Raw genomic sequence first — 23,368 nt, 5'->3', positions numbered from 1 at the left:
ATTCATACTTTTTTGAGCAATTTGTTAAGAACCGGACTATAAAGCGACTATCGCACTATATTATTGCAGCTTTGCAGCGTGTTCATAGTTGATTTTCTTGCAACAAGTGAATCAAAACTATATCTCATACTTGTATATTCTAAGACTTTTGAAAGTCACTGGCTGATGCAAGGACGGTGCTAAAAACGCAACACAACAAACTCAACAACAAAGATTAGTCGATCAAGATAAAGCTTGATGTAGATGCCATCGTCGATGAGCAACTACATGACGGCCCGATGGGGTATCCAACAAGGGTAGGGCGATAAACAAGGTGGGTGCGATGACGACTTTCAAGATACCGGTGTAGGGAGAGGGAGTGCAGTGTGGGACAAGGAGTAGTCTTGATGGGATATTTGGGTAGGGCCGGTCTATGTGGTCGATAGTCTAGACTCCCCTACTCCTCCCATTCATTTGGGATCGGACTGGGGGATATCTCAGTCAAGATTGTCCATGCCGAAATGAGGAAGTCCATTGGATGGTCTTTCTAGTCCAGACAATCTAATTTGAAACTATAGGGGTGGTACGGGGAAACACATTGGAGATTCCCTAAAACTAGCATTCTCACATAACCAAGATCATTGTCGGTGCTGCTTTGACGATGACTCTTTCTTTACGTTTGGATCTTCTAGGGGAGGAAGAGATGACTTCCACACATGTGAGATGATGCACGAGTGTTTGGGAATGTGACCAGTCGGTTTGAGTTTTTAACTGGCCAGGGAGCTATACTACTTGCGTTGACGGTGTTTGCTGTTGTTTTTCTTCTTTCTACCCAATTACAACAATTTAAATCAAATAATTCAACAAATATTATTACAAACCACCAATGTGAATAAAACAGATGATCCAAATTAACAACTCCAGATGCAACAAATAATCCGATAAAAGATGTTTAAGTAAAAAAATAAATGAGTTCTAAAAAAGGTTACACATTATCTTCCAGTTAGCCATCAGTGGTGCTCAATGAGATCCTCCTTCGGCTGGTGATGGGAGGTCTGGTTTTCAATCTTCCGATACGCCTCATGAACTTTCCCAAGACACTCCATGGTTGCAAACCCATCACCATAGTTTTAGCTAACACTTTCTTGCACTTTATAACTGTATCTTCGCTCATTCGAAGATACTCATCCAATGCATCTGCAAGAGTGCTATATACAATCATCTGAAGTGTCGCGGTCCTCTCATGGAAAGAGGAAAACCCAGCAAACTGGCGGCATTTCTCTGTTGCTGGAAGAACAACCCATTGGCTTCCAATGTCATCAACAATTCACTAAAACACATAGGTATGAAGGTGCAACCCAATTAAAAGTAGTCGTGCATGAGCTTATATTATCATGGCCTTCAATTCTATTCTGGTGAATCATCATACACTTGTTTCTTGTTATTTATTTATTTTGATTGTTTTTCTTGTTTCTTGTCGATACAACAACAAAATACTAAATATCCACCACTGGATCAAAGGTTAACTATAGTAAAAAAAGGAGATGAAGAGGGGGTTAACTATAGTAAAAAAGAAGGAGATGAAGAGGGGTAATTCAATCGGGTGTGTCTAGGGCACATCTAGATGTGCCCTAATTATTGCACATCTAAATGACTCAATTAAGCATAAAAAGGTGTCTAGTGCACATCTAGATGTGCTCTAGTTATTGCACATGTAAATGACTCAATCAAGCATAACCAACCTGTGGTTGGATGGTTAGAGAAACAATGGTATCCTCAGCCCACCAGGGTTTAAATCCTGGTGCTCGTATTATTTCTGGATTTATTTTAGGATTTCTGGCGATGCGCTTTCAATGGGAGTAGACGTCCCCGTCGACGATGAGGCGCCTATGATAACTTCGTAAATCTCAAGATGATATGCCGGCTCAGTCTCTTAAATGTGCTCATAGGGGTAGGGTGTGCGTGTGTGCGTTCATAGGGATGAATGCATGTGCGTATGTATGAGCGCTCTTGCACTTGTACTGTGTTCAAAAAATGCATAACAATGAAAAGTAAAAAAAATCACATGCATCTTCAGGTAAGATCAATGATATAGGGCTTAGATGTGCAGTGTTTATGGCACATCTAGATGTGCTTTAGCAAAACTTAATTCAATTCAAACTATCCGCGAGCGGCGATGCCTCGCGGGAACCTTAAACTGCCCAGGAGCGGCTATGATTGACAACGCTTGGGCACGGGATCTTGGACCGGACCTTGATAGCAACACCATTTGGGAGTACTTGGATCTATGGCCGAGAATCAGCAGGATCATGCTTCATGAGGGCTGCCCGGATGAGTTCAGGTGGTCTTGGGAACAAAATGGTGTCTTCTCCGTCCGGTCGGCGTATGCGGTGAAATTTGCTGGGAGGGAGATTGTGCCAACTGCGGATCTAGACCTTGCCCCCCCACCCCTATCACCATTTTCTGGCTCAGTCCTCGCCTCCTCGGCGCCACCCCACGTGTTGTTAAGGTTTTGGGTTGAGTGGAGCAGGAAGGCGGGCGTGGTGTACGGCGAGGCTCATCCACTAGTGCAGAACCGGGCAATAGCACCGGTTCGTAAGGCCCTTTAGTGCCAGTTCCATAACCGGCACTAAAGTGTGGGCACTAAAGGCCTCCCCCCTTTAGTACCGGTTCAGCACGAACCGGTGCTAAAGGGAAACCACGTGGCACGAGTCAGCTCCAGGGGCCTGGAACCCTTTAGTACCAGTTGGTAAGACCAACCGGTACTATAAGGTTTTTTTTAGTTTTATGAATTCTTTTTCATTTAATTTTGTGTTTCCATTTTAATTCTTTTTCGTTGCTGGTATTTTACGATACTACACATTGTACACGTTATGCATATATATATATATATATATATATATATATATATATATATATATATATATAAATAGAATTTCTAGTAGAACCAATCATCGAGTTCAACATGATTATCATGATATTATAAGCGTTCATATATAACACCACAAAAGCAAATCACTTAAGTTCAAAACAAAGAACACGGACATGAAAGGACAAGTACTAATTAAGAGCAGCATGAAGAACTAGCTAAATCACTCGTGCTAGCTACTCTCTCTCTGTTAAAATAACATAGAACGTGTATAGCTCTCCTGATCGATCATACTGAAGCATGTGGATGAACCTGTCTCCTAATCGTGGGCTACGCTTCTCATTGCTGCCCCCTAGTACTTCTCTGCGATCATTAACAATTTTTCTCCAATCTTTCACTATTAAACATTCATTGCTTCTAGAAATCTTGAATGCATTCATGTGCAATGCAGGATATCTTGGCCGTCAGCTAACAATTGACATCTGACCTTTAGTCTCGATCCCCTGAGGCACAACTGTCATCGGGAGTCCCTGTTGAAGAACATCGTATAGTACTTAATTAATATACTTAGCAATGAAAAGTTTAGCAAAAAAAATATGTATGCAAAATATGCACTGAGGACAAATAGTAAATATCTTACCATCTTTCCTAAATAGATGTGACCGTAGTTCAATACCATCACTATTGGTCGCACGTTTTGAGTACTAACATTTCTAAGTGCGGGAAGAAAATTTGTCTTCACAGTATGAAGATCCTCAAGCCATGAAACATAATGACTTATCTCCTCGCAGTTTAGTTTAGCGCCGGGACAGTAGTAGGTCCTGTCTACCAAGCGCCGGACATGTTTGGTTGAATGGAGATAAGCTGTCAATAGAAATTAGTTGTCAGTTATTTTTGATTAAGCAATATCAAAGACAAAAATATAGTTGAGAAGAACTCACATAATGGTAGAACTGGAGGCGTCTGCACATTGACTCATATGTCTCTATTACCTTCAATATCATCTTCCGGACGAATATCAAAGGTGATAACCATACCAGGCTCAAATGCATAAGCCTTGCATAGTGCTTGCCAAGTTTTGCATTCAAAATAGGTGTACGTGTGTGCATTGTATACTTTGATGTTGAAAGTATAACCATCATGCTCAGTTTTCAGGTAAGCTCTCTTTACCTTCATAGTTTCCATATCTTTGAAACCTATCTTATTCAAGACAAAAATTCTTGCATGGCAGGGGATGCGCTAGTAGAATAGTGAAAATTAAAAATTATAAGTCAGGCAAATGAAGCATATATAAGTCATGCTTAATTACGAAAACAGACTTGTCGTTGTGACTTATTGTATCGAATTCGAAAGTCTCATCCAGTTTGATGCTGAATCGCCTACCATCAACAAGGAAATTTATGTCGCATTGGCCGCGCTGATCTTCACAGTATTCGCACATAATGAATTTTTTTTCGTCGTCAGACGACATTTCCTATGTTCATATTAGGCGAAACATTAAACACTTACTAATTCAATTAATTCAACTACTTCTATTAATTCAACTAAGCATTTACTAAAAATAAACTAGTTATATTAATTCAATTAGTTCAACTAAGCATTTACTAAAAATAAACTAGTTCTATATATTAATTCAACTAGTTCAACTAAACATTTACTAAAAATAAACTAGTTATATTAATTCAACTAGTTCAAAGTAAGCATTTACTAAAAATAAACTAGTTCTATATATTAATTCAACTAGTTCAACTAAGCATTTACTAAAAATAAACTAGTTATATTAATTCAACTAGTTCAACTAAGCATTTACTAAAAATAAACTAGTTCTATATATTAATTCAACTAGTTCAACTAAGCATTTACTAAAAATAAACTAGTTCTATATATTAATTCAACTAGTTCAACTAAGCATTTACTAAAAATAAACTAGCTTCGTCAAAGGGCGTATGGAGGTGTGTCTCCGATGGATCTTGCGGGATTCGATCGATGGTTGTCTTTGGTGGATCTGTTCGGATCCAGTCTTTGTTCGTCTTTGTTCATGTGTGTTCAAGTTGGATCCTTTCGATCTAAACTTCTCTTCAACGATGGCAGTTGTTATTTTGGTGCATTGGTCCTATGGGGCCTTAGCATGACGATTTTCAGACTGTCTACTGCAATAAATTGTGTCCGGCTCCGGCGAGGGAGGGGTGATGATGGCGGCGAGCCTTCGACTCGCTTCAATGCTTGTAGTCATCGCTAGATGGTCTATGAATCTGGATGTAATTTTTATTATTTCTGATGTTCGCTGTACTGCGATGATTGGAAATTTATTGAAAAAAATGAACCATGCGGTGGTGCCATATTGAGTTTTTTCCGGATCGTCCATGACTTGGAAACCATGCAAAAATACAAAGAGTTGTATACGCGGTGAACATACGGGCCGTTTTGATAGACTCGGGTTCGATCTTGATTCTTGAGGTACTACCCACGCCGACCGACTCCACGGCAACTCCGAGCTCCCGCCATGGCAGCATCGTCCGCCGGTACCTCCTCGTCGTCGCGGGCAATCCTATCCCACCGCATCCCCGACCCAGGTTTCTCCACCGAAGCGTCCTCCTCCTCGCCCTCGGCGCGCGCTGATGGGAGCGACGAGGACATGCTCAACCTGGACTTCCCGTGGGTGGCGGCGGCCGAGGCGGAATCCATACTGGAGGACGCCGCTGCTACGGAGAGAATTCACCTTCGCGCCGCGGAGGAGGATGAAGAGGGGATAAGAGTCAACCAGGAGCGACAGCAGGACGAGGTCCCGTACCGTACGCTACTAATTTCTGATCAATCTGGATTTTTTTAACAATTTTGTGATCGATCTTGACCTTAGTGATGCTAAGGTTTACATGGCTTTGGCCTTTGGACGATGGTTGCTATTTTAATCAGTTTTTTTAGAAGCTTATGGCCACATACTGGTGCCATATTGAGTCCTTTTTTTTTGCAAGTCCGGTAGCTTAACTATTTACAACATTCACAGTGTACTTTTTTTCTTTCCTTGAGGTGAACATTGCCATTGTACTATTGCAGGATGAATCATATGTTTGCTGACTTGATCTCATTGTCCACTGCAGCTGATGGCATTGGAAGCAATATATGGGGATGACCTGGTTGAATTTAAAAGCAAAGGAGGGCTCCGTTTTTTCCAGGTTTCGTGTTTTGGCCATCAGTTTCAGTGTTATTTTGTTTCATGATTCATCTGTTCGTGAATGTTGAAATATGATTTTGATGGTTTTCTTTATTTTAATTCTAGGTGTACATACGCTACGACTTGCATCACGGCTCTCAAGTATGCGCTAAGTTTTCTTCTGCCGATGGAGGATGCCCTCATGATGGTATAGAAGAAGATGGTGATGAACCAGAGGATTATTCTTGCACTTTCAACCTTGACCACTTGCCTCCTTCGGTATTGACATGCTTACTTCCTCCGTGGTATCCTAGCAAAGACCCCCCATATTTTACAATCACTGCCAAATGGATGGATGGGTCTCAAGTTTCTCAGATCTATGAGATGCTTGATGCCATATGGGTAGAGTTCCCGGGGCAGGAAGTGGTATATCAGTGGGTTGAGTGGATCCGCAATTCGTCTTTGTCACACCTCTGGATTGATGGCAAAATAATATTAGGTCCAGACAGTCCAGCAAAGAAAACGGATAGCCGTGCAATCTCAAGAGCCATCCCATTGGATTATGTAATCCCTTCGATGCTCAGTTACAGTAGTAAGAAGCGTCCTAAAGATTTTCTTGAAGATCTTCATATGTGCATGATATGCCTTAACGAGAGCAATGGTAAGCCTTTTACCCTTTGGAATTCTCTCTATTGTGCATTCATGCCAACAGATGACTGACTGTAAACAATAAGAACCAGTGGGCCTATTTTTCTTTTCAATGATAGCTTCTTAGGTAACTGAATTGTCTGAATAAAAGTTCGCTCCCGGTGAACTAACTTGAGCTTTCAAACGATTAGGTTCGAACTTCATCCAGCTGCCATGCCAACACTTGTTTTGTGTCAAGTGCATGGAGACCTTATGCCGGTTGCATGTGAAGGAAGGTAGTGTGTTCCGATTGGTGTGCCCCGACACCAAGTGCAACGCTTCTATTCCGCCATATCTGCTAAAGAATATTCTTAGGGAAGAAGAATTTGAACGTTGGGATAGGCTTGTTCTTGAGAAAGCATTGGGCTCAATGTCAGACGTGGCTTACTGTCCAAGGTGCTCGATTGCTTGCTTGGCAGACGAGGATAAAAACGCACAATGTCCAAAATGTTCCTTTACCTTCTGCTCAGTTTGCAAGGATCCACGCCATCCAGGGAAACAATGTTTAACTCCGGAACAAAAGCTCCAGCGCCGTCAGGTAAAAATGCAACTAAAATCTCTTCTATTTTTGCATTGGTTGGGGATGCTGAGACTCTAGCGTCTTAAACTTCCATTTATTGTTATACTAAGCAATTAATACATAATCATCCTAGTATATAACCTGTTACCAGCAGAAAACCACATTGTGGTTAGTTGGTAAAACCTTCAAAGATAAAATATACCCCCTCTGTAAACTAATATAAGACCATTTAGATATATTAGTTTATAGAGGGAGTACATTTGATGTGCTGTTACAGAGTTACATAATTGACTGTTGCAGCATAATAATTCAGTCTCCAATTCAATGTTTGCAGGCATCAGGCAAGTTGGCTGTGAGGGAGATGGTGCAGGAAATGTTGATGATAAAGACGTTGTACAGCGATGCTAGGGCATGTCCACATTGTCGGATGGCCATTAGCAAAACTGAAGGGTGCAACTTAATGTATTGTGTGAACCGTGGCAAGTCATTTTGCTACCGTTGTGGCAAGGTCATGGGTGAAGGCTTTTCTGATCATTTCAGGTAGGCCATCCTAACACAATCAAGAGTCCCTTTAACCTTGAGAAAGGGGGAGACATCCAAGATCTCAGGCTTGGTATGTTTATGCATGTACGATTTGACAGACTAGCGCACAAATCGGTTTATGCAGGAAATGTGGGCTGTATGCGCCTAGAGAAGAATCCGATACAAAGGATTTGCAGAAGCAACTGGAGAAGTTAGAAACCGGGAATCATAGGGTTCAGAGGCAACCGGTAGGTAGTACCGTAAAATGCCCGAAATGCGGCCAGAAAATTTTCAAGGTACCAAAAGCTATGTTATCATTGAATCTGCAACATGGCATGAATGTGGTAGCATGATGGTTCATTACCACGAGGATTGTGGCCAATTTAACGAGCACTAGCTTGCCTCTCCTATGTGTGCAGGATAATGCTGAATATATCTTCTGCGGGGCGTGCCAAGCCAGCTATTGTACCCTGTGCAAAAAGCGGGTCGAGTTTACAAGGCAACATGGGGCAGGGGGGCACTGGGGGTCACCGGAGTGCGTGGGGATAACTTTCTAGTGCCGGATCTGTGCCCCCGTTGTCGCAGCTTTGAGATTTGTAACTTTTTTGTGAAACAGTCAAGATGTTGTGTTATGTGTTGTAAATTGAAGATCGGTGCTATAAAAGCAACTCTAGCAGACCCTGCATCCTGCCGGCCCACAAAACGCGTTTGCGGTTTGCGCAAAACAGCTTTTGCGGGCTGGCCCGGGCTGGCACAGATGTAGACCCCCCAAACGGACCGTAAAAAAGTATATTCGCGGAATATACTTTTTTACGGGTCGGCTTTGCGGGGTCTGCTCTTTGTGCCGCTGCATCCCGCATATCATCAGCCCACAAATATCAAATACAACATAATTCAACAATTGAAAATAAATTAAATTATTCAAATCAAACATAATGCAATAATCATCCGCATTACATATAATTATTCAAATAACCATAGCAAACTTAAATAGTGCAATACAAAACTTGTCATGAATACAAATACAAATGAATATAAAAATAAGTCACTGTCCAACCCTTTGCCAATGGTGCTCAATGAGATCTTCTTGAAGTTGAAAGTGGGTGTCTGCATTTTCAATCTCCTTGTATGTCTGAAGAAAAGCTCTAATGCGGTTTGAGTCTCTAGCTGGTTTGGCACGGCTACCCACATTGTCGTAAAAGAATTCTAAGTTCAATCCTCTCTCATCTTCAAGAATCATATTGTGCAGGACAACACATCATGTCATGATGTTCTTCAAGGTTTTCTTGTCCCAAAAACGAGCAGGACCACGAACAATAGCAAACCTAGATTGCAAAACACTGAATGCTTTTTCAACGTCTTTTCGGGCTGCCTCTTGCACCCTTGCAAATTCACATTATTTTTTTGTTTTGGGTTCTTTGATGCTCTTGACAAATGTGCACCAAGGAGAGCATATACCATCTGCAAGATAGTACCTTTTGTTTATTCATGCCCATTGATAGTGTAGTTGCAAGCACGAGCATCACCACTAGCAAGCCTAGCAAACAAATGAGACCGTTGCAACACATTGATATCATTGAGAGTGCCCGATATACCAAAAAAGCAATGCCAAATCCATAAATCCTCGGATGCATGCTACGGCCTCTAGCACAATTGTTGCATCACGAGACTTGCCACAATACATTCCTTGCCAAGCCTTCAGGCAATTTTTCCAATTCCAATGCATACAATTAATGCTACCTAGCATGCCAGACCAACCTCTCCTCTCATTAGATGCCATCAATTTTTTTGTGTCATCTTCATTAGGAGCCCGAAGATACTCAGGACCGAAGACACGGATGATCACTTTCGCAAATCTACGCACAGACTCATTGTGCTATCTTCACCAATGCAAAGATACTCATCGGCATAGTCAGCCGGAACGCCATATGCAATCACCCGCATAGCTGCGGAGATTTTTTGATATGCACTAAATCCCTTTAAGCCCGCGGCATTCCTTCTTTGAGTAAAATACCGATAATTTGCCTCGCAAGCTTGAACAAGTTTCACAAAGAGGGATCGGCACATTCGGTACCTTCTCAGAAAGAGGTGCGGAGGATATGTAGGATTCTCTGCGAAATAGTCTTGCATCAACATCTCGTTCCCAAGATGGCGATTCCGAGGAATGCACAAACGCTCTACAGTCGATCCTCGCCTCCTCTTCCGGTGCTCGTCTTCATGCTCCTTCACGGCAAGCGCCATGACTAATGTTTGCTGCCGAAAGTTTGCAAGCATGGTCTCAACATTCAAGTCGTCCGAATCGGACGAATCGAATAGCAAGAACTTCTCGCACGGAGTCAACTCCATCTACACGCACACCGGCGCGTCAATCTACTACACAGCTCGCAAAAATCACAAAAAAAGACTTACCGGTGGCGGGTGATCCCGGGCACGACGAGGGTGTCCGCTCGACGGTGGTCTATCTCCGACGGCGGCGGTGACGGGGGGTGGCTCTTCTCGCCGGATCCGGAGGGGCGGTGCAGTGGCTCGGCGCAGGAGGGTATGGGGCGGCCCCGGGGCGCGATTCCACCCGCGGATATGGCCGGAATCGCCGGCGGCGGGCGACGGAAGCAAGGGCAGGCGGCGGCAGAAGGAGGGGGAAAAGAGCGCGGGTTGAAATGTCCCTCCCGCCAACTGCTTCTCTGTGATGCAGGGCACCGCAATCGCGAGGGGGAAACCCGCGTTTTCCCGGGTTGGGGTCGGGAATTTGCCGCGCCCCCCAAAATTTTTTGCGGGCCGGGGCGGGATGCGGGGTCTGGTCGGGTAGGCTTTCCGGCCCGTACCTGCATTTTGGCGGTTATTTTGCGGGTCGGGGACGGATGCGGGGTCTGCTAGAATTGCTCTAACTAGGTAAAAACCAGAGTATAAGACATACATCTATGATAGTGTCAGAGAGGTATACATATATTTAAAGAAATATTTGAGATAACCTGCAACCATTACTTGGATGAGTACTACTGCTATGAATCACTTTGTGTACAACCTAAGGTTGCTCCACAAACGAGATGCCATACAATTGCTTTTTTTTTGGAAAAGGGGATGCACACAGCCAATATAATTGCTTGTATAATCGAGTATGAGTGTTAAACAAAGAGATGTCTTATTGATTTTTTCCATAAAAAAGAGTACCAATAAAAGCTCATGTTTTGTACTAACAATTTTCCCTTGAGCTACCAACTCACAGCGATGCTGTCACGTGCTGAGCCCACATTAGTACCATCATCATCAGGAGTTGAACTGTCTACTGATGCATCAAAATGTAAAAATGTGCAAACTGCCTCTCTATAATAAAATGTAAAAAATTGTAAACTGTCTACTCAGTGCTATCTACAAATTCATATAACGGGCTTTCAGAAATATATGATTTATACGGTGAGCAATTATCAATTCTTACACACATATTATCACATCTAAACTATAATTATCCAAACTTTTTTCTTGTAAATGAATTATCATTCCTTTTTTTTACAATGCACAATATGCACAAACCTCACATCAATGAACTTTTGTTTTGTTTTAGATTTTTCTATACTTTAATTCCCCAAGTTATTTTTCTTCTAAAAGGATTGTCATTCACTTGTACTTTATGATTTACTTGTTCAAGACTATGGTAACACTTTCATAAATTACATTAGTTTTTTTAAAGATGAAACACTAGCTACTCAAATACCTAAAGACAAATGGGTTGGTTATATTCCACATGAGTTTCGTTTAGTAGTATACCATGCAGTCTTCGAATATTTTGCAGCTGTAGTTTTATTTTAAATGGCGTGAACTCTGATAATTAAATCTACATCTACGTTATGCATCCTATGATCGACTCCAAATTTACATGTTTACATGTTATAATGTGGTATATGTTCATATTTATTCATACTTTAATTATCTCTATAAGCCCCTAGCTAGGCCCAATGCACATGTACCTTACTAGTACACCAGGAAGGTTACTGATTAAATGTCCCTGCACACCACCTGGGACGGTCGAGATGAGGCGTCTGGGAATGGTGAGGAGGCCGTGGTTAGAGAGGCAACATGGTCGAGCTAGACGTGCATGTGAAGTTGCTCGGATCGTCACGCTGGGGGCGGAATATCGCCGAGAATGGGCCATGGTCTTGAAGCTAGCAGGGAACCCCAAAAGAAGTCACCCAACTCATAGGTTGTTGTTGAGCTATACTTGAGTATTGAAGGGGCGCGTCTATATCTCGCTTCTAGTAAGACAAACCATCGCCTAGCCTCAAGTGGTGTGCTAGTGGGCCCATCGCTCTGGTCTAGTAGTGCGCGCTTCTTTCGTTCGTTCACTTTGCTCTTTGTTCGCTTGCTTCGTCAGTTTTTTCCTTTTATATTTTTTTATCAATGTTTATATTTTAAATACAATATATATATAACAAAAAATATAATTCAATTTTAAAAAAGTTCACCGTGTGTTTAAAAATGTTCCTAGAACTAAAAACAATTGTTTGCACAATTTTGTAAAAATGCTCATAACATTTTAAAAATGTTCACATGTCTGAAAATTTGTTTATTATGATTTCAAAAATGATAACGAAGATGTAGACAATTATTTTTGTAAACTGTAAAAAGTGTTCATGCCCTTTAAAAATTGTTTGTTCATTCAAAAAATATTTGCGCACTTAAAAATATGTTTCAGGACAGTTAAAAGAATTCATGAAATCAAAAGAATTGTTCTGACAATTTTTGAAAAATGTTCGTAACATATGAAAATGTTTGTACCATGCTAGAAAAAATTATCTAACACTTAAAACATGTTTGCACATTTTAAAAATAAATTCCTGAAATTTGTAAAATATATAAAAAATGTATTTAAAAATATTTACTCTGCATTTAAAAAATATTTGATATACATTTTGCAAAATTCGAGACGCATTCAAGTAAATGTTCAACGTGTATTTAAAATTTATTTAATATTTAAAATAAATGTAAATTATATTTTCAATGAAAAGGGTTCATGAATTTGAAAAAGGAAAAAAAGAGAAGAAAAATAGAAAAGTACTCCCTCTGTCTGGCACTAGTGTAGTACCAAAAAACTTCGTACATTATGTGACGGAGGGAGTAAGAAGTAAGAGAAAACAACAAGAAGACCCAAAAACTGGTAACGAAAAACACAGAAAAAAGGACAACGATCTTCCCGTAAGGGATGAAAAGTTCCTAAAACCAGTCTCATTGTACATTAAAGGCTCCAAAAATCATTCAGGTATGACTACTGTTGGGTCTAGCAATAAGCGAGATTTAGCCCTGGCGGTCACAGGACCGTATGATGACTCGGAAGCAGAGGCAATGTAGCACGTAATTTTCCATCAACCAAGCAAAAAAAAAAATAGTTGCACTGCAGTACGCGGTGCAACGTACATGCCGATCTGACATACTTGGGTTTGATCGAGAGGTATGACACATTCCGACCGACTCCTTGGCAACTCCAAGCTCTCGCCATGGCTGCTGTGTCCGCCGTTGCCTCCATGTCATCATGGATAATGGTCCTCTGCCCGGGCTTCTCCACCAAAGCGTCCACCTCCTCTCCCTCATCGCACATTGATGGCAGCGACAAGGAGGAGGAGTTGTTCGGAGTCATCGGAGGTGGAGGCTTGGGTGGCATGGTCAAGCTAGAGGTGCAGGAGGAGTTGCTTTGGGTCGTCGGTTCGGTGCCGAAAGGTCGTCGAGAATGGACCCATGGGCAAAGAAGAGCAAAAAAGTTGGAGCTCCTATGCGCTGCTAACTGCGGCAAACAGGCGGCCTCACGCACATGAGTTTCTATGACTGGGCCGGCCCATCTATCATAGGGGAAACTCACAAAAAAGAAACGCGGCTGCCAGGATCGAGCTGGCGACGTGATGCTAGCCACTAGGCCTTATCGACGACGTTGACAGTTGACAGCGTGAACCTTTTTCTAACTATAACGTCATATTCACTCTAGCATGTAGATTATTCAATTGTTTTGAACAGATTTTAGAAAATGTGAACAAAACTTTGGAAAATGTGAGCAAAGTTCGAAATTTTAAAACAGTTTATAAATTATAGGAATAAAATTTAGAATTTTGACATATTTGAAACTATCTGAACATTATTTGTAATGCAAAAACATATTTTTTAAACACGGGGACATTTTTAAAAAATGAAAACAAGATGTTGAAGCCATTATTTTTTTTCGAAATTCCTAGAAATTTTTTTAACATACTTTTTTAAACATGGGGACGTTTTTGTTCAAATTTTTAACATTTTACAAAAACGGCCCAAACATTTTATATAAAACAAGAAATTTTTCAGAAATGCCCAATTTATTTTTTGAAAAATTCGAACATTTTTATAATTTATGAACAATTTTTTTAACACGAACATTTTTAAAACTTTTGAACATTTTTTAAAAACTCGAACACATTTTGAACTTTCCGAACAATTTTAAAAAGAAACAAAAAAAGGAAAAAGAAAACATAAAAAAAGAAAAAAAAAGAAGAAACAGAAACAGAAAAACGGAAAAAAGAATTGAAACAGAAAAGTAAAAACAAAAGAAAACCATAAAACTGGTATAATAATAAAAAACCGGTTCCAAGAACCTTCTGGTAGGTTCCCAACACCGGCTGCCTTGCTGTGGGGAAGTGGGCCGGCCCAATACTCACGCTCGGGGGATCGCCCTGTGCGAATGCTCAACATTTTGACGTAGTTAGCGTCAAATAGGATTTTCCAAAAAAGTAATCCATACGAGGCTCTTTTTTTGACACGCAGACTATGCTCCAGTTGATCCGAACTAGCCCATGAAGGAGGACAGTGGTATCCTACCCACCAGGTTCACGTTCTATACTTGACATTGGTGCTCGAATTCCTGGATTTATTTTAGGTTATTCGACGATGTTCCTTTAGTGAGAAGAGATGTTTCCGTCAACTACGAGACGTCTGTGATGAGTTCGTCAATCTCAAAATGCTATGCCGGTTTAGTCTCTCGGAGAAGCTTATAGGGGTAGGGTGTGCGTCCGTGTGTTCATCGGGGTGAGTATATGATGTAAGCGATTTCGATTGTACTGTTTTTTTAATTATTTGGATTGTTTAACACACGTGTCACTCGATTGTACTGTGTTAAAAAGGAAAAGGCCCATCAAGGAGGAGTCCTATTTGACGCGTTCTGCAATGTTGAGCCCCAAACTCCCAGAGTAATTTCCAGACCGTCGTCCGTGACACGGAAACGGAAGCAAAATACCGTAGAATAGTACGGCTTATGCGGTGCGACGGGCCGGTTCGATCGAGAGGTACCATACCTCCGGCCGACTCCACGGCAGCTCAGAGCTCCCGCCATGGCAGCAGTGTCCGCCGGCGCCTCCTCGTCGTCGCGGGCAATGGTACCCCACCCGGGCTTCTCCACCGGAGCGTCCTCCTCCTCCTCGCCCTCGTCATGTGATGTGTCCGACGAGGACGTGCTCAACCTGGACTCCCCGTGGGTGGCGGCGGTCGAGGCGGAATCCAGACTGGAGGAGGCCGCTGCTACGGAGAAAATTTACCGTCACGCCGAGGAGGAGGAAGAAGAGGGGATAAGAGTCAACCAGGAGCGACAGCAGGACGAGGTGATCAAACGTTTTTAATAATCTTTTTTTTTAGAAAAGGAGGATGACCCCCGGCCTCTGCATCTGGAAGATGCATACGGCCACTTTATTGATTATTCCTGAGGACCTTACAAAGTGTTACAACAATAAGCCTGAATCCACCAACTAGGCAACATATGCCGCTACTTCTATCCATATGATGAAGGGGTGCTAGCTGGGCCCCTACCCAGACCACTCACCTAAACCTAACATCGAAAGCCGGAATCCCTAGCCTAGCCACATACCGGGTCTGGGGCATAAACCGGTCTGACGCACTCACAGGTGTCGTCTCCACCATCTTCCACTGGTCCATCTCCAAGCAGATTGAGGTGCCATCCTTGGCAGGCCCTCCGCCATCAACGCCACCATGACGCCAAATGACGACCACCACCTACGGTAGAACATCACCAAGCAGATGGAGCGCTACCACAGGACGAAGATCAGCGGTAGAATAGATAAATCGCCGCACACATTGCCGCCGCCAAACACCTCACACTTTTAATAATCTTATGATCAAACTTTTTTAATAATCTTATGCTCGATCTTGGTCTGTGGCGGTGTGGCCCTGTGCTATGATTCATAGTTTGCAACAGAGCTTCCGTGCTCGTAGGGTAGTGATGCTAACTTTTCCATGGCTTTGGAGGGTTGCAACTTTAGTCAGTTTTTGGAGAAGTTTATGGGCACATACTACTGGCGCCATATTGAGTTTTCAGTTTATTTTAGGAAGTCTGGTAGCTTAATAATTTACAACAATACAACATGTACATTGTACTATTGCAGGATGAATCATCTGTTTCCTGACTTTGATCTCATTGTTCACTGAAGTTGATGGCATTGGAAGCAATATATGGGGATGATCTGGTTGAATTCGGCAAAAAAGGAGGGCTTCACTGCTTCCAGGTTTCTTGTGTTGCCCATCCGTTTCACTGATCTTGTTTCATCTGTTTTTGGATGTTGAAATACTATTTTGAGGGTTTCTTTCTTTTATTATTCTTTTCTTCTTTAATTCCAGATCTACATACACTACGACTTGCATCATGGCGCTCAAGTGTGCGCTAAGTTTTCTTCTGCCGACGGAGAATGCCCCCATGATGGTACAGAAGACGATGGTGATGAGCCAGAGGAATACTCCTGCACTTGCAACCTTGACTACTTGCCTCCTTTGGTGTTGACATGCTTGCTTCCACAGTCCTATCCTAGAAAAGACCCCCCATATTTTACAGTCACTGCCAAATGGATGGATGGGTCTCAAGTTTGTCAGATATGTGAGATGCTCGACGACATCTGGGCACAACTCCCGGGGCAGGAAGTGGTATATCAGTGGGTTGAGTGGACCCGCAGTTCGTCGTTGTCGCACCTCTGGATTGATGGCAAAATAATATTAGGTCCAGGCAGCCCAGCACACAAATCAGATAATCGTGCTATCTCAAGAGGTCTCCCATTGAATTATGTAATCCCTTCGATGCTCAGCTACAGTAGTAAGAAGCGTCGTAAAGCTTTTCTTGATGATCTTCATATGTGCCTGATATGCCTTACAGAGAGCAATGGTCAGCCTTTACCCTTTTCAAATTTTCTATATATTGTGCATTCATACCAACAGATTATTCCTTGATATGTAGTGAACTGTTTGTGTCCTTTGGTTCATGATAAAAAATAACAACCGGTGGGCCTGTTTTTCCTTTCCAACAAAGCTTCTTAAGTTCTTAGGTAACTGAATTATGCGAATAGAAGTTTGTTCCCCGGTGAACTAACTTGAGCTCTGAAACAATTAGGTTCAAACTTCATCCAGCTGCCATGCCAGCACTTGTTTTGTGCCACGTGCATGGAGACCTTCTGCAGGATACATGTGAAGGAAGGTACTGTGTTCCAATTGGTGTGCCCTGGCACCAAGTGCAACGCTTCTATTCCGCCGTATCTGCTAAAGAATCTTCTTAGGGAAGAAGAGTTTGAACGTTGGGATAGGCTTCTTCTTGACAAAGCATTGGGCTCAATGTCAGACGTGGTCTACTGTCCAAGGTGTTCGATGGCTTGCTTGGCAGATGAGGATAAGAACGCGCAATGTCAAAGTTGTTTCTTTACCTTCTGCTCAGCTTGCAAGGATCCACGCCATTTAGGGAGACAGTGTTTAACTCCAGAACAAAAGCTCAAGGTAGAAATGCAACTAAAATCTCTTCTGTATTTGCATTTGTTGGGGAGACTGAGACTCTAGCAGGGTGTTGAAACTTGCATCTTTTGTTAAAAGCAATTTGATGTGATACACATCATCCTAGCTAGTAGCAATTTATAACCTGTTACCAGCAGGAAAACACATTGTGGTTTTGTAGTAAATACTTCAAAGATAAAATATACATTTGATGTGCCATAAGCTTTGGATGCACCTACATACATTGAGTTACATATTGTCTGTTGGTAAAGCGCAAATCTTTTGCGCTTTCTAGAAACATAATAATTCAGTCTTCAATTTAATGTTTGCAGGCATCAGGCAAGTTAACTGTGAGGGAGATGGTGCAGGAGATGCTGATGATCAGATCGTTATACAACGATGCTAGAGCATGTCCAAACTGCCGAATGGTCATTAGCAGAAGTGAAGGGTGCAACATGATGTATTGTGTGAACTGTGGCAAGTCGTTCTGCTTCCGTTGTGGCGAGGCCATGACTGCTAGCAATTATAACCATTTCAGGTAGCCTATCGACCCTATCCTAAGCAATCAAGAGGCCTTTGTCCTTGAAAAGAGGGGGGTTGTAGGCATGGAAGATCTCGGGCCTATCTTATTCTTATTTCTTAATGCATGCATGTATGATTTGCAGTAAATGTGGGCTCTTTGCGCCGCAAAAAAACGACTATAACACAAATGATTTGGAGAAGCGACTGAAAGAGCTAGAAACCGCAGAACGCGTGGCTCAAATGCATCCGTTAGGCAGCACCATCGAATGCCCGAAATGCCGTCAGAAAATTTTCAAGGTAAGGAGACCTGTCTTATTCAATCTGCAGCATGGCATGAATCTGCAAGGGATGACCAATTTCTAGCATGGCATGAATCTGCAAGGGATGACCAATCTGCAGCATGGCATGAATCTGCATGGCATCTAATAATGATACTGTTTTGTCAATTCAATTATTAAGCGCCAACATTTCTAGTATATTCTATTTTCATTTCTAAATTAGCTGATATGCGAACCGATGATTCAAAAAATTTAGCCAGTTGAATGTTGATTTCTTTTGTATTGCCAAACATATCAATGCTATTTTTTCAACACCTTTTGTAGTTAGAAGAAAGTGTCAAGATGTCGAAACTAACAAAAGCACTGATTGCTTAACAAAGGAACCACAAATAAATTCCAAAAGGAACTTCAAATGGCCCCAAATCAAAGGAAAACATAACTGTATAGATATATTTAAAACCTAATATATCATGTTGTTTCATTTGATCACCGGCTTTTTCACCCTCCTCATGCTCCAATCATGTCTCTGCTCCTGTCGTCTTGTCACCGTGAAGTCGAATACTCGCTCGATCCACAATTTGTAGTTAAATTCAGAACAGTTTTGCTAAGTCTTTGTCGACTAAGACTTAGTTATGTCTCAGTCGATGCTCATGGAGATCCATGCAAAATTTTCATTTTAGCTTTTTCTTTCTTCTTCCTACATACTATGTCACTTGACTGAGATTTGGTTAAATCTCAGTCGACTGAGACCTAGCCACACCCAAATGTTTTGCTCGTCTCCTTTCACTAGTAGAAAAGGGGGCAATGGTCTAGGCCGGGTCAGCCCATTAGCCCCGGTTCAGTCCAGAACCGGGACCAATGGTGGCATTGGACCCGGTTCGTGAGCCCCGGGGGCCGGCCGGGCCACGTGGGCCATTGGTCTCGGTTCGTCTGGACCTTTTGGTCCCGGTTGGTGGGACGAACCGGGACCAATGGGCCTCGCTCCTGGCCCACCACCATTGGTCCCGGTTGGTGGCTTGAACCGGGACCAAAGGCAGCCCTTTAGTCCCGGTTCATGCCACCAACCGGGACCAATGAGGTGCCTATATATACCCCCTCGCGTAAGAGCAGAGCACACTGCTCTGTTTTTTCTGGCAGCCGAGGGGGAGAGGGCTTGGTGGTGCTCTAGCTCACCTCCTATGCACATAAGGTGTTCGATGGAATGCCCGAGCCACACTACTTAAGCTTTCTCCTCTCCAAGCTCGACCTCCAAGCTCCATTTTCCTTTATATTTGTCTAGGTTTAGCGGTCCGTCACGCCTCGTCTCCGTCTTCACCGCCGTCGATCACCCGCGCCGATCTCATCGCCGACACCACCATGGTGAGCCTCTTGTTCTTATCTTCTTTCTGAAAGGAAAAATATTCTTACTTGTATGTTTAGATAGATATTTATATTATTTTCTTACTTTTATTATTGCATCTTATATAGTGCGATGGTTTTGGTATCCGCCCCCGTCGGTCCTCGTCCTGTCTATGATTCGGATGTGGTATATATTATCTTTTCATAACTATTGGTTCATTTATTGTTTATGAAAATTATGCCGACCAACGTGACATAGATTTTATTTATCTAGGAGGTTGTTGAACCGGAAATTCCAACCGACCCTATTGTCGAGAGGTTAAATTTAGTTGAAGAAGAAAACAATTTCTTGAAGGAAAAAATAAGAAAAATTGAGGAGGAGAAGATGATATTGGAGTTGCATGTTGCGGATGTCGTCGATGATCACAAGATCAAGATGGATGCAATGCGCTTGAAGATTAGAAAGATTAGAAAATATGCCATTCATACCGAGGCTTGGTATCATTATGCCGTTGGATCAGTTGTTACCTTGGTTGCGATTATGATCGCATTTGTTTTTGCATTGAAATGTTTTACATAGTTTCAATGTATTGTTTAATTAATTTAGATGCTCTGCAGAGCTTTATGTTGTTCTGTAATGATTTTCGCTTGAAGATGAGAACTATTTATGTACTTTGGTTTTAATGTGATGATGAACTTCTATTAATTTAGTCACTTAATTATCTATTTATGATGTTCTGTAATGATTTTTGACACACTTAATTATATATAATGCACGCAGATGAACCAGCATTGGATGTACGGTAACAGACACACCTCTGAGTACATTAAGGGCGTGCATGATTTTCTCGAAGTGGCTGAGGCAAACAAGCAGAATGGTTTTATGTGTTGTCCATGCCCTATATGTGGGAATACGAAGTCTTACTCTGACCGGAAAATCCTTCACACCCACCTGCTTTACAAGGGTTTCATGCCATACTATGTGCCCCCTGAATACGGTGATGCTACTGAACATCAAGAGGAACCAGACGATGTGCACTATGATGCTACAACGGGCGAAGCTGCTGAAGATCAAGAGGAACCAGACGATGTGCCCGATGATGATAATCTCCGCCGGGTCATTGTCGATGCAAGGACGCAATGCGGAAGTCAAAAGGAGAAGGTGAAGTTCGATCACATGTTAGAGGATCACAAAAAGGGGTTGTACCCCAATTGCGAAGATGGTAACACAAAGCTCGGTACCATACTGGAATTGCTGCAGTGGAAGGCAGAGAATGCTGTGCCTGACAAAGGATTTGAGAAGCTACTGAAAATATTGAAGAAGAAGCTTCCAAAGGATAACGAATTTCCCGACAGTACATACGCAGCAAAGAAGGTCGTATGCCCTCTAGGATTGGAGGTGCAGAAGATACATGCATGCCCTAATGATTGCATCCTCTACCGCGGTGCGTACAAGGATCTGAACGCATGCCCGGTATGCGGTGCATTACGGTATAAGATCAGACGAGATGACCTTGGTGATGTTGTCGGCGAGCCCCCCAGGAAGAGGGTTCCTGCGAAGGTGATGTGGTATGCTCCTATAATACCACGGTTGAAACGCCTGTTCAGAAACGGAGAGCATGCCAAGTTGATGCGATGGCACAGTGAGGACCGTAAGAAAGACGAGAAGTTGAGAGCACCCGCTGACGGGTCGTAGTGGAGAAAAATCGAGAGAAAGTACTGGGATGAGTTTGCAAGTGACCCAAGGAACGTATGGTTTGCTTTAAGCACGGATTGTATTAATCCTTTCGAGGAGCAGAGCAGCAATCACAGCACTTGGCCCGTGACTTTATGTATGTATAACCTTCCTCCTTGGATGTGCATGAAGCGGAAGTTCATTATGATGCCAGTTCTCATCCAAGGCCCTAAGCAACCCGGCAACGACATTGATGAGTACCTAAGGCCATTAGTTGAAGAACTTTTACAGCTGTGGAATGGAAACGGTGTACGTACGTGGGATGAGCACAAACAGGAGGAATTTGACCTAAAGGCGTTGCTTTTTGTGACCATCAACGATTGGCCCGCTCTCAGTAACCTTTCAGGACAGACAAACAAGGGAAACCACGGATGCACACACTGTTTACTTGACACCGATAGTATATACCTGGGAAGCTGCAGGAAGAATGTGTACCTGGGCCATCATCGATTTCTTCCGACCAACCATCAATGTCGAAAGAAAGGCAAGCATTTCAAAGGCGAGGCAAATCACCGAAAGAAGCCCGCCATGCGTACCGGTGATCACGTACTTGCTATGGTCAATGATTTACACGTAATCTTTGAAAAGGGTCCCGACGCACTAGCTGTTCTGAATGACGCTGAGGGACACGCACCCATGTGGAAGAAGAAATCTATATTGTGGGACCTACCCTACTGGAAAGACCTAGAGGTCCGATCTTCAATTGACGTGATGCACGTGACGAAGAACCTTTGCGTGAACCTGCTAGGCTTCTTGGGCGTGTATGGAAAGACAAAAGATACAGTTGAGGCACGGGAGGACCTGCAACGTTTGCACGAAAAATACGGCATGCCTCCAAAGCAGTATGAAGGTCCTGCCAGCTATGCTCTTACCAAAGAAGAGAAGGAAATCTTCTTTGAATGCCTGCTTAGTATGAAGGTCCCGGCTGGCTTCTCGTCGAATATAAAGGGAATAGTAAATATGCCAGAGAAAAAGTTCCAGAACCTAAAGTCTCATGGCTGCCACGTGATTATGACGCAACTACTTCCGGTTGCATTGGGGGGGGGGGGGCTTCTACCGGAAAACGTCCGATTAGCCATTGTGAAGCTATGTGCATTCGTCAATGCAATCTCTCAGAAGGTGATCGATCCAGAAATCATACCAAGGCTAAGGAGTGATGTGGTGCAATGTCTTGTCAGTTTCAAGCTGGTGTTCCCACCATCCTTCTTCAATATCATGACACACGTCCTAGTTCATCTAGTCGACGAGATTGTCATTCTGGGCCCCGTATTTCTACACAATATGTACCCCTTTGAGAGGTTCATGGGAGTCCTAAAGAAATATGTCCGTAATCGCGCTAGGCCAGAAGGAAGCATCTCCATGGGCCATCAAACAGAGGATGTCATCGGGTTTTGTGTTGACTTCATTCCTGGCCTTAAGAAGATAGGTCTCCCTAAATCGCGGTATGAGGGGAGACTGACTGGAAAAGGTACGCTTGGAAGGGACTCAATAATATGCAGGGACAGATATTCTTGGTCTCAAGCACACTACACAGTTCTACAGAACTCAACCTTGGTGACCCCGTATGTCGATGAACACAAGAACAATCTGCGCTCCAAACACCTGGAGCAGTGCGACGACTGGATTACATGTGAACACATCAGGACTTTCAACAGTTGGTTGGAAACACATCTCAGAGGTGACAACACTGTTTGTGATGAGCTGTACTTGTTGTCCAGGGGACCATCTTCGACTGTTACGATTTGGAAAGGATACGAGATAAATGGGAATACATTTTACATGATTGACCAAGATCAAAAGAGCACCAACCAAAACAACGGTGTCCGCTTTGATGCAACAACCGAGAGGGGAAAGGACACGTATTATGGTTACATAGTGGACATATGGGAACTTGACTACGGACATGATTTTAAGGTCCCTTTGTTTAAGTGCAAATGAGTCAATCTGTCAGGAGGCGGAGAACAGGTAGACCCACAGTACGGAATGACAACAGTGGATCTGA

General features: G+C 42.7%; 1 protein-coding gene across 1 annotated transcript; it reads left to right on the top strand.

Moving 5' to 3' along the window:
* The first annotated feature begins 5,273 nt into the window (after nucleotides 1-5,273).
* On the top strand, nucleotides 5,274-18,410 carry LOC123042325 (E3 ubiquitin-protein ligase RNF14-like). Its single transcript, XM_044464798.1, has 6 exons — nucleotides 5,274-5,630; nucleotides 5,947-6,021; nucleotides 16,540-16,897; nucleotides 17,123-17,499; nucleotides 17,826-18,031; nucleotides 18,159-18,410. Exons 1-6 carry the CDS (start codon nucleotides 5,352-5,354, stop codon nucleotides 18,376-18,378), a joined length of 1,515 nt encoding a protein of 504 aa, XP_044320733.1. The 5' UTR covers nucleotides 5,274-5,351; the 3' UTR covers nucleotides 18,379-18,410.
* The last annotated feature ends 4,958 nt before the right edge of the window (nucleotides 18,411-23,368 follow it).

Source organism: Triticum aestivum, chromosome 2B (genome assembly GCF_018294505.1).
Source record: "Triticum aestivum cultivar Chinese Spring chromosome 2B, IWGSC CS RefSeq v2.1, whole genome shotgun sequence".
NCBI lineage: Eukaryota > Viridiplantae > Streptophyta > Magnoliopsida > Poales > Poaceae > Triticum > Triticum aestivum.
This window is presented reverse-complemented; position numbering and strand designations above follow the sequence as displayed.

Coding starts and splice junctions, on each gene's coding strand:
- LOC123042325 (XM_044464798.1), top strand. CDS start 5,352: ATGGCAGCATCGTCCGCCGGTACCTCCTCGTCGTCGCGGGCAATCCTA. Junction 6,022..16,539: donor GAGGGCTCCGTTTTTTCCAG/GTTTCGTGTTTT, acceptor TTGCTTCCACAG/TCCTATCCTAGAAAAGACCC. Junction 18,032..18,158: donor AGCAATTATAACCATTTCAG/GTAGCCTATCGA, acceptor TATGATTTGCAG/TAAATGTGGGCTCTTTGCGC.